The sequence below is a fragment of the Bos taurus genome, chromosome 22, assembly GCF_002263795.3.
Source record: "Bos taurus isolate L1 Dominette 01449 registration number 42190680 breed Hereford chromosome 22, ARS-UCD2.0, whole genome shotgun sequence".
Lineage (NCBI taxonomy): Eukaryota > Metazoa > Chordata > Mammalia > Artiodactyla > Bovidae > Bos > Bos taurus.
The window spans coordinates 48,266,547-48,278,690 of record NC_037349.1 but is presented as its reverse complement, the minus strand read 5'-3'; the positions used below and the strand labels follow the sequence as shown (position 1 = coordinate 48,278,690).

At 41.8% G+C, this 12,144-nt stretch overlaps 1 protein-coding gene across 42 annotated transcripts in view; it reads right to left on the bottom strand.

Moving 5' to 3' along the window:
* PBRM1 (polybromo 1) overlaps positions 1-12,144 on the bottom strand; it is a 106,924-nt gene that overhangs the window by 4,313 nt on the left and 90,467 nt on the right. For 22 of the 42 annotated variants that reach the window (XM_059879516.1, XM_005222979.5, XM_024982491.2 and 19 more), the window contains 6 exons: positions 11,624-11,834; positions 10,792-10,993; positions 7,251-7,415; positions 3,728-3,883; positions 667-737; positions 337-553 (listed from right to left, as the gene is read on the bottom strand). In XM_059879516.1, the coding sequence (XP_059735499.1) occupies positions 337-553; positions 667-737; positions 3,728-3,883; positions 7,251-7,415; positions 10,792-10,993; positions 11,624-11,834 (1,022 nt within the window). The remainder of the gene's footprint in view (positions 1-336; positions 554-666; positions 738-3,727; positions 3,884-7,250; positions 7,416-10,791; positions 10,994-11,623; positions 11,835-12,144) is intronic. The other 20 variants (XM_010817829.2, XM_024982495.2, XM_059879536.1 and 17 more) reach the window with 3 other exon arrangements.

Below are 12,144 nucleotides of genomic sequence, written 5' to 3'. Positions count from 1 at the left end.
TAATGTCAAAGATTGTTGATCACAGATTCACCATAACAATTATAATGAAAAAGTTGAAACTATTGTGGAAATTACCAAAATGTTAACAGAAACATGAAGTGGCCACATGCTATTGTAAAAATGGTGGTGAGAGACTTGCTCATGGGGGTGCCACAAACTTTCAATTTGTAAAAAAAAAACCGGTATCTGAGAAGTGTAATAAGGCAAAGTGCAATAAAACAAGGTATGCCTATATAAGAACAATGGATACTTATCCTATAATATGTCAACAGCAGCAAGAGGACTTTGATAAAGCACAGATTTTGAAAAAGCTTCTTCAGAAAGACCTCTCCTTACCTGCCAGAGTCTGGTCCCACTTGCTAATGCTGTTGGACTCAGCACTGAGTCCTTCAATGTATTTTAGGTAGGCCTCTGAGTGGAGAAGCCGTTGGGTCTTCGGTGGGGGAGCCACAAACATGGGTGTTGTTGGCTGCTGTATGACAGGGGGGCCAGCAGGATGTGGGCCAGGATATGGAGGTGGTGCCTGCTGCCCTGGAGGCCCCAGAACACCTACCTGAAAGAGCACAGATAAAGGGTCAGGGGGGAAAAATACTCAGCCCATGCTCTGAGAAAGAAAGGGTAACTTGAATTCTGTTGAGTCCTAGAAGATCCAATTTGGAGGCTCACCTGCTGTCCATACGGACTTCCACCTGGTGCTGGAGTCCCTACCATAGGGGCCACTCCTTGGTTCATCACACCTATAATTCAGAATTACAGGCACAATTAGAGGTTCTGGGATGAGAAGACTGAAAAACTGTCTGATAAGAAATGTCATTTAAAATGCAAACCTATGATCACTGCCCTGAGTCTTTGTGGACAGGAACCCTAAGCACCCAAAACAGGATGTAGCATCATATAGAAAATTCATGTTCTTTTGTTTTCTAGGTACTCTAAATACAAAGCTAGGAGAGATGTACATTAATTACTCATGGCTGACAAATAATTTGAACTCTGCAGAGAATTCTAATATTTCCCTAGGTAAGCTATAGTCAGAATGCAACTCTATTTTCAAGGCCTTTATCTTTCAACAACAGTTTCCAGCACCTGAAGCCTGTGTTTAATTTCGGCAGTAAGAGCATTGCAACCAGGCTCAGCTGTATGCAGTGTGTTGGGACAGCAGGGGCCTAAGGGAAGAGGCTGTGCAAGTACACACTTCAATGACCTTTGTGGAGGCTGGAGACACATTCCTGCTGTCCCCTCACAGGCTATCAGCACTCTGGTTCTGACTGGAGTCACTGATGTTGGCAGAGAGGGGACCCTGCCCTCTGAGAGAGCGGCACTCTGAAAAGGGATCATCTGGAAGCAGGGCAGCCCTTGGTGCTATCACCTCAAATGCAAAATGACAAAGGGAAAGAGAAAGATTCCATGGTCTCACTACATTTGGTCTTTGTATAAACTTCTGGTGACTCCTCACAAGCAATTTCTGTCTCATACGTCCTGGTTGATAATAATGTGATATCCTAAATTTAGCATCTGGGGCTATTTTAATCTCAGGATCATCCATTTTCTAGTCTCATGAAAACAGAGAAACAGGCAAGAGACCCAGTTCGCTAAAAACCAACAAACTATTAATACAATCAAAACCCTGGTGAGATGATGTTTAAACCTTAAACAAGTCCAGCTAGCTGCAGAGAAGGATGAGTAAGAGCTAGCTTTGCATTCTATAGTTTCTCTGGATTCAAAATGGTGTATTTTGACCAGGCAGAACTGACTCACTAAGGTTCAGAATTGCTAAATATCAAGAAGTATTACACATCTGTTAAAGAGAAAATAGTAAGTGAAAACAAACTTTCTGTTTACAAAGCAGGGATTTTGATATTCCAAGGGCCCAGAAGGGTACCTGGATCATAAGAGTAGGATCCTAGCGATTATTTGTGAGTGAATGAAGAGGATGCAGTGGGTAAGTTGCTATTCCAGCAACATATTATTAACCTCTGCCCCCCAGGCCCGCCAGGACACTCACGCACTTTATATTTCACAACACTGGGGGCTCCCTGAGCTGTCTGTATCAATCTTTGCAGGGCAGCACAAACAAATCAGCAACCAACCCCCTTTGCTTCCTGGTTACAAATGCCATGCCATGGGGCAGCTGGTGAGACTGTGGGCTGACTCGCCAGAGGAGTTCATGAAACCTCCTCTCCTTGAAGCCTGGTCGGACATGTGTGGGTAAACATTAAGAGAGGATCTTCCCTGTCTCCCTGTCATGAGGTATGTTATGCTTTCTTCAAATGCATTTAGAATCTGGAGAAGGGGGACAGGGAAACATCTGTCCCCCAATACCCACCAAAAGACCAGTTACCTAGAGGGTACTGGACTTAGGTGTGGTTCCTACCAAGTAACACACACACCTGGGGGTCCCCTCCAGCCTTGTCTGACTGCTCAGTCAGACACTCTATGCCAAGGGGACAGGGCACAGAATTAAAGCCAACTCTACCTGCCACAGGGGCACACCCATTTTATGACTGACATAGTCCAACTCACTCACAGTCCACCACTTCCATAATGAAACACCCACTCCCACAAACGTTTCTTCCTCTGGTTAGGTCTGCATCAAACATTTCTGGGAGTTGTGGCCATTTTCTAAGTACCACTCACATCACAGAGTGTCACTGGAGACGCTGGGCCAAGCCCCCAGGTTGGCTGACCCTATGTACTGCGGGGCACACCCTGTGAAGCATCGTTTGGAACTCTTCATAGCTGCGGGACTGGTACAGCCAAGACTGTTATAAGCAAATCTAATGTTTCTATATTCTGTCATCTGGGCCAGGTCTTTAGCTAATATTTTGGATAATAGATCAAAGGCTATTCCAAGTTATCCTGAGGCCACTTTCCCTCTAACTAGATTATGTCTAAGGGTTAGTTATTTTTTTTTTTTTTTGCATATGATGGGAACTGGTGATTTTTCCATTCGTAATAATCTTTCAATTTGCTAATTAATTATAAAGTAAAACTGTACCTATTTCTGAACTCCATTTATATGTTTCTATATGACATAACTTCTGGGCTTCTGCTGACAGACGAACCAGTGTCTATAGTTACCAGGGTGGACTGTGCTGTTCTTTAAATGCTATGTCATGCTTCTTTGAGGACTCAGACACAGAAAACTAGTTCAGTGCAGGTTCTTTCTTCTGTTCCTAGAAGGACTGACTGAAGAGTTTCTGAAGAGTCCTACATTAGCAACTCTGTAATCCCCTTAGAGGGGAGGTGTTGTTTGAAAAGCAAAAGATGGAGCAAGGATTCTATACAAAAGACCCTTTGAGATAAGAACTGAACCAGAGCAAGAAATGGACTCAGGAGCAAAAACTGCTTTTCATATGTGACTCTGAACTAGCCATTTGGGAAACTTCATTCACTAGAGCAGACCATGACTGTCTAGGCTGAGTCTGCTTTCTGAGCGTATGCTGAACTGTTTGAGGGGTTCCAGAGCGCGCCTCTTGCCCCCTCATCTGCTTAGTCTAGTTTCTTGTCATGTGTCCTGTGCTGCTGCTAGGCAGCCAGTGCTCAAGGACAAAGGTGCTGAGCCACCTACTCAACACACAGGACAGGTCCTGCGGCTGACATCCCTGGGGTTCTCAGTGAGGGAAGGCCTGCCCACATGGGCAGCAGGTACCTCCTGGAACAAATGGCTGAGGGAGAAAAAGAGAGTATGACGATGAGATTAATGAGTGAATGAGGATGAAGTTCTTACCCGGTGGTGGGATGCCCGGGAGGCCGGGCACACCTGGCGGAAGATGGTGGGGTGGAGGCCCCCCAGGGTGAAGTGGCTGCATGCTGCCCATGCTAACAAGGCCATCAACTGGGCCCTGCAAAGGTGGAAGGCCTGGCGGATAGCCACCCATCATGCCTTGAAGGACACAACAAATTTCAGACATGCATCATTAACATGCAACATGAACTAAGTAATAACAACCCCCCCCCACATGCACTACTAATGAATAAAGCGCCCTTAGTACTGCATGATATAACAATTAGTGCAATTATTTTGTTGCAATAATGAACAAAATAAAACATTACAAATTGAAATATATTTCTGGATGAATTAGTACTTAGTATATTATTATTTGTAGTTATTCTCCCTGGGATAAATACACTGCATGTTTTCAGTTAAATAATAAAGAGAAGTAGTAACAGCCTTCCCAAGGTCATGATTACTGCAAGCTGTTCAAACAGAGTGACCAGTTCTGTCTACTGCGATTCTACTGAACAGTATAAACCCCATCATTCCACTATGCCCACACTCATATGCCTATCACGGGTACACATGAGGGGAAACTGAAATGGAGGAAATGAGGCGCACAGCCCTGATCACAAAGCATGGTTCTCCAGCACGGGGGAAGGTGGGCAAGAAGTTTTTAAGACTTCTGTGTCCATTCCTCCTCCCTTCTAGCCCCACCACTGCTGGTAAGAATGGAGCATGCTTGAGCTTGAGCTGGGGAACAGCTAAGAGTCATCACAATGACTGATGCTTCATCTTTAGATTTCCAAACATGATAAAATAAAGATAAAACCTCCCCCTGCTCCCGGCCCCCCAAGCCAACCTAAGCCCAGGTCACTCAGCAGCTTGTGCGCAGACCTTAGAAGGAACAGCTGGAGAATCAGGCTCTGCTGACATGAGAAAATGCCAATTGTCATCATTGTCTCCAAGCACACAAATGTCCTCACAGACCTTCAGTTAACAGGGAACATTTTAAAGGAGGTACAGAATTTTTCTGAACAGAGGTTTTCATTCCTTTATTTTCAAAGTGCATCGTCACAACACAAAATATTTTCTGCTAGCTAGGGAAGAATTTCAAGAAACAAGTATTTTTGGCAAAAAGAGTGAAAAGAAGAAGAAAATTTCAAAATGTCAAAGACTCACCTATCAAAAGAACTTTAAAGCCACATGACATTTTTTAAATCAAGAAAAACAAATTGATTTTTTCTGGGATTTGAAATGATCACAATGAACAAAACACAAGGCTCCCCCCAAAATGCAATCATCTTTGGTCACAGCTTCTTGCACAAAGGGAGCATTGAGGAATTGGTGCGAAACCTCATCTTTATATAATTCTCTTTGTATTATAGAGGGGTTCTAGATATAGCAGAAAACTGCAGATTCTAAGAATTTTACTTTTTGACTTTCCCTGAAGAATTGTTTGAGAGGTATTTATTTTTAGTCCTTTGACGCTATAAAATTACTGAAAACTCTTGAGATTGATTCAGCTTGCCTCACTTGTCATATCTAAGCTAAGAAACCTACAATTACACAAATAATTAAAATAAGTTTTAAACAACAATACCTCTGTACATAAACTACGACTATGAATTTCCTTTTTCTTAAAGTAGAGTTCAGAGAGTGAAGAACAGACACCATACTTATGAGGAGATGCAACGCTACCAAACTGTCTTTTAACCATTTCCACCAGATAGTTTTTAGGGATAAGTAGTTGGGAATGTAAGAATGTTAGGAGGCTTTGCTTTCAATTACAAAAGCCCATCTGAACGCAGCCTACACAGGCTGTGGTTGAAGAAATTATTAAGAACTGAAAGACATGACACTTGTCTTCATTAAACTGTACTTTGGCATTTATTATCCCAGTCACATGTGTTCAAATGAGCTTCAATGCTTGTAAGCAAAGCTGATCTCAGACAGCAACAAGGCTAAGAATCAGGCACTATGCAACCTGTAAACCCATGAAAAAAATCACCCTCTTGGCGGCAAAATTCCTGCTGTGGACCAAAGACTGGTTCCTGTAGAGAATGCTTGCCCTGCACTCCCATGGCCCAGAAGTCTGGGCACCATATGCTTAATAATGGAGCAGGGGCTTTCTGGAAGGGGGGCCCGCCCTCCTCACCCATCAGAGTTCTATGAAGTCATTCCCCAACAGGGAGCTAAAATGCTGCAGCTGCTGTTTTTTTAATGTTTTTAGCTGTTTGAATTCATTTTGTTAATGTGTCCCTGGGCTTTTTAGTCAAGGGCACAGTGCTAGAATATCACACATCAAATAGAACAAAAGAGAATGTCAATGAGGGAATTCTAACTTTCAAAGTCCCCATGTTCAAGGTCTGATTTCTAAAAACCTCTGGAACCCCATTAACCAAAATGGGCCATGGAATAGAGCAGGCGATTATGAGATTTGTTAGATCAACATCAGTTACACTGAGAGTACTGAAAGCCATGATTCAGATGTGCTTTGGCGAGTGCAACTGCTGACTTCAGCGATAGTGCATCTGAGAACTTGCCATCACAAAAGGTAGGAGCAACAATGGAAAAGTTATCCTATGCTACTCTGCCTTGAAAAGCAAAAAAAAAAAAAAGCGAAAACCAAAACAGCATCCCAAGAGCTTGTCTTGAACAACACTATCTTGGACTCCCTGCAAAGAGGTCAGACTGCTTGCTTAAGAAGAAACACAGCTTGGATGGACCTCACCAGGCTTAGAGAGATCACAAAAGAGGGACCTGAGAAGTGGTCTGCAGGCTTCTCATTGGAGACATGTCAGACAAGAATATTCAATTCAATAATGGCCAATTTTGCCATGGCTACCAGAACCAGAGACAACACACACAAGCAAACCACATTCATCATTTTCTTTTCTTTTTGGAAAAATATGTGACTGGGATACTAACAGAAAATGCAGTTTAATGTAATTAAATAGAAAAGCATTACAGAGTGGGCACAATGAATTGAATAAGGACTTTGTATTCTACTTAGCAGTCATGCACATTGGTGACCAAGAAAGGATTTATAATTCACTGTCAAAAATCCTTTTAAATGGTCAATCTTCTAAAGGATGGCTGCAGCAGAACAAGGCAAACTGAATACTAGGATGAGACGGGAAAATCATCATCTCCTTAAGACTAGTTTTGTGTTTCCTCTTGGGAGTCCCTCCAGAACAGAATCCAGGGTCTGTTTGTATTTTCTGCTGTAGAACTCTATCCAGAGCAGTCTGGGGTGCGGAATATCGCCAGACCATGCCCACAGCCAGGGGAGAGCTGCTCTCTACCAATTCCCAGGGTTGGGCCCAGGGCCCATTTCTGGGGCAGAGGGGAGGCATTGCCCATAAGGGAAAGGCGATATAAGGACAACATGGATGATTCAAACTCTGAATCTGTCATGAGAAGAGCCTAGAGATTGTGGCCTACTCCTCGTTGGAGAAAAAAAAAAAAAAAAAAAAAAAATGAAGGAATTTCTTAAAGTGGAAAAAAAAATGGTCTTAGCTCCTGTTTTTACCTGCAACAGGTGTCAACTGCTGATTGAGCATCCCCATTGGTGTTGGTGGTGGCACCACCCCCATGAGAGCCCCCACAGGGGTGCCTGCTCGGGGAGAAGCACTCGGCTGCTGTTGCTGTGCTGCTCGCTCTCTCTCCTGCTGCTCAGCAACTTTAGCTGCCCGCTCTGTAAAGGCATTTCAGATTTTCAATTCTGTTTTTAACCCAGGAATTCAAAATACCATCCATTGCATTCAACAGGACTAGTTAAAAAAAAAAACAAAAAAACAAAAAAAAAAAACACAGGCAACAGTTCTGTCTCAATGGAAGGAACAGTAGATGACTAGTCTCAACACAGGAGGAGTCGGGCCGATTTCACTTGGTAACCTAGAGTCCAGCTTTCCTATCCCATCTTGAGAACTGGTCTGCAAAGATTTCAAGAATGTTAAGACTGCAACACACATTCAGAAAGCACAGATTTTATTTAAAAACGTCACCAGCATAACCAACATGGTTAATCTCACAAGGCACCCTGAAGATGAGAAGCGCTACCATTATTCTAGTATTAATAGCATTACAAATTTTTAAAAAATTTCAACATGAAGCAATTCCATGGCCCATTATAATTTTTGGCACAATTATTACTTACTATATTTTCCTGATACGTTGCACCCAATTTTACTAAGATTTGAGGACTCTTGTCATTAGTGTCATGGGGTTTAGCAGCTGAAGAAAATTAACTCTGTAAGGGAAAAGTAGCTTACTGCCTCCTCCAGAAGGTTTTAGAAAAATAAATGCTAATGTGTACATTCTAATGAAGAGGTCATGTTTAATAAACCCCAAGGGGAAAAAATGCATGATACTCCAGGCTACAGTCATCAGAAGCAGGAAATACTATGTATACACATATGAAGCAATGGACAATGTACGGACAGAACCAGGTTTCCTGAAGCTGAGTTCAATACTGACCATAAGTCATCCTAAATCAGCAGAAGTTTCAGAATTCATACTTATTTCATCCAAAATGCGAGAGGAGCATTAGCTTGTGTGCCAGTTCTGGGCTGTGGAACATCCTTGCTACATCCTTCACTCCTCGGAGCTACTCTTTCTGCATCTCCATGGCCAGCAGCCCCAACAATCACAACTCCCAGTCTTTTCAGGAGCTGGCAAGGCTGGACTCTGACTAGCGAGCTCTAGAAATGTGCATTACCAAAGCTCCCACAATAAAGGTTGACTTTGCTTCACCATTCATAAATAGGAAATCCTTTCCACTCTTCACATGGACAAATTGAGACTGGGAGACAGATAGTGACTTGTCCAAGAATACAGAGAGAACCAGCAGTAGCCCTGATTTCCTGGCATCAAACTCCAACTGCCACACGTTAACCCTCCAACATGAAATTCAAAAGGGTACCGCTGGCTGATACAAGGAGGGGGCAGATAGCTCACGGTCACATGGCTTTAAAGAGCATCGAGAAGCAACGGTTCCAGTCCTCCTTTGTTTAAGAATGTGAAAGTCAAGCAAGTCAAAGCTTCCTTGGCTGCGACAGTTACCTGCAGAGACTTGTCATCACTCACTACACTGTCCCAGTGTACAGATCCTCTGTACAATGAGTGTGAGGGACAAAGGCCATTTTAACAACCCATTTCCTTGAACTAGCGTTTAAAAAACAAAACAAAAAAAGTGAGACACTGATGACCTAGAACCCCACATTAAGTTCTCATATCTTCATTACACAAATGAAACAGTAAAATGGGAGAGCAAAAAAATGAAGTTGAAAAAAGAAGAGTTCAAGCCTGGGGATGGAATATTGGACCTGCTGGTTCTTTCTGGGAGGAGCCCAGTTAGGCTGTCTTAGAAAAGAGAATTATAAAAAAAAAAAAAAAAGAGAGAATTATTAAATGAAGTCAGCCGAACTCCAAACTTTGGGTTTTGAACTGAGTGGGTCAGAACACCACAAGCTCAGACTTGGTGTCTCAGGCAGACACTGGTGAGTCACATAACTCCTCTCGCTAAGTTCTCACTGAATTTCAGACTCCCCTTAAAATCTGGGAGAATTTCCCAGAAGTCGTCACTCTTCCTTCTCTTCAGTTTGGCTCCAGCATTTTTACGTTATCTCCAGACACATTTCTCGCTCTTGTTCACACTCTAAGTAACCAGCCGAGCAGTACTGGCTTCATTTTGTCCTGGATCAGGCTTTATAGCCATGTGAGCTTCGTTTGAAACACTCCTCCAACTGAGTGATATATCTGGGTCTTAACTAATACCAATGCTCTCCAAGGTTGTAGGTTCTTATAGAACTGACTATGATTTCTCAAAGAATGTTCCATGAAATATTAGTTCCTCAGGATATTAGCAGATATTACATAAATACCTGATCAATTTCAGAAAATGCCAGGTGGGAAAAAAACAGGTTCTTAACTGCACGTTTAAAGAGTTTAATATGGCAATATGCACTGTAAGTTTCCAAGAGAGAAGTGTTTGGAGTGCTTCTCAAACTGCTTTTGCCACAATTTTTTTCTGGCTGAACATCTTGTAGGATTAGGGTTCTACAGAAGATCCTTGGGGAAGCCTGTCAGATAATTTTAAAAATCAACTATATAAAAAATCAAAGGAGTAAACTATTCTTTTAAAAAAGGAGTTTCTTTGGAAACTCCATAAAGTTTAATAAAGGAGGCAGCCTTGATAATTAATTTATTTATGGTTGTTGAAAAATAATGGGTTTGGACCCTGTCAAGAAGGGTTATGGTGATCACTGTGGTTATTTGAGAGAGGGCTTTATAACTGTCAACATGAAGCATTGTATACAATTCCAAATGAAAAAAATATAGCTCTGAGGGCAATCATCCTGCCTAACCTAATGTTTACTACTCATTTCCTTATTTAAGTCATGCCTAATATTAAAAAACAAAAAATCTCTATTTAGTATCTGTCCCTAATGGCTATGAACCACCAAATCCTTGAATGATAGCTCACAGCCCTAAATAATTTAATTATAGAGTAAAAGAAAAATGAAGGCAGTTGAGCTTTATCAAAGAGTACCCAAGTACCTTAAAAGTAGCTATGAATGCAGCACAGGCCAGGAAAGGCGTAGAAAACCAGGTGCTTCAGCCAAGCCTCAGTCTGGAGTTTATATGGCTTGTCAAGAGCCATAATAGAAGATCACTGATTTTAAAAGCCCCATTTCAGATGAAATTTTAACTAAAACTGTATCTAACATCCTTGTACAATCATTCCCCAGCTCAACACATGTGTGCTTACAGGATTTAATAAAAGAAAAAAAATCATGCAATTTTTTAAACAGCTAAATATTTGAGAAATTTTTGGAAAAAAAAAAAAAAAAAACCAACACACTAGGATCAGAGGCCAAGTCAGAGGCAGCACTTGCTCAGCTGGGACAAGGCTGACCCTTAAACTGCTGGATGGGAGCCACTTGAGACAGCCCCCAACACAAAGTTCATGTGCAAGTGGTAAGAACAAGAGATTTAACCTAAGCTCGTGCACTGCTGAAAACACCCCCTCGCTTACAAAGCTCAGACAGTTGTGCCTATGCTCTATTTACCTTCATATTCTGCTTTCTTGGCTGTCTCAAGGTTTCTCCACTCTGTCCCCACCAGTCGGCTGAGCTCCCCAAAAGAATAGTCTGGGTGCTGGGCCTTAATCACAGCTCTCATCTCACTGCTGAACAGGATGTAGCCACTCATGTTGATCTTCCGTTTGGAGCCTTCCTTCTTTGCACTGCCTTTGGCAGATTTGGGCGTAGACTGTAAGACAGAAAGCTCTTATAATGCATCAGAACACTGCATCTCGTCAATTACTAAAGGTTTTTGTAAGCCAAAAATGTGCAATTTAATAGCTACTGTTCTACAGACATCTTCAGTTTATAGTTCATTTTCTTATTCAAAACACAGCTATTTCTGGCCTCTGACCATATAAGAAAAATGGAAGTTCCACTGAATTCCATGACTGCAATCTATAATGGTGACCTCACAATCAAGGCTTGAGAAAATTCTAAATGAGAAGAAAATACCTATAGGGATCACCTTAACCAAAAGATGGGGTCCTAAAGAAAGAGACTTAAAAAGGTATGAGCAATAAAAGCTAGAGTAAGAGGACGATGCAATTCCTCATTGTTTTTTTTTTTTTCAATGCAAGACAAGGAGAGCTTTCTAACTAAACCTGCCACCAAAGCCAGCTATCTATGAAACTTTTTAATAAAGATACTACATTTTAAATTATTAGTGGCATCAAGAGAGGAAAAAATAAAAAAATCTGTTACTTCTTGAAGAATTCTAGGTTGAAGCTCCCATAATGGAGGGGCTGGATGTCTCCTTTCTTTTTACTGCAAACCAGAGCTAGGAATAAGACAAGTAACAGGAAGCCGCCACCTTCACCTGTGGGGGTGTGTAGGGCATGAGATCCAGCTCACTGGCCAGGGGAGTCTGAAGTTGAGGTAGAGAGGGAGGCTCAATGACCTCACTATCCTCTTCTCCCATCTCTTCAATATCATCATCTCCACCTTCTAACTCAGCAAATTTAGCTTCTAGCAACTGGATCTTCTTTTCCAATAAAGGTGAGGGCTCCTTCTGAGGAACAATTGGTTTTCTAGAAGAAGGGACATAAAAATAAATGAATAAATAAAATGAAATCACCTGACACTACTCCAGGATGGATTGGAAAGCAATGTTCTGCCTTAATACCTAGAACCAACTTTCTGTAACGTGCAATGTCCACTCTTTAAGTCCACAAGGGAAATAATTAAAACATATAAAGTCACATCTACTTACAGATGCTTGCTTTTTTAAAAAAATATTTATTTATTTGGCTGTATCAGGTCTTAGTTGAGGCATACGGGATCTTTAGTGCAGTGTGCGAACTTAGTCACCCTGTGGCATGTGGGGTCTTAGTTTCCTGA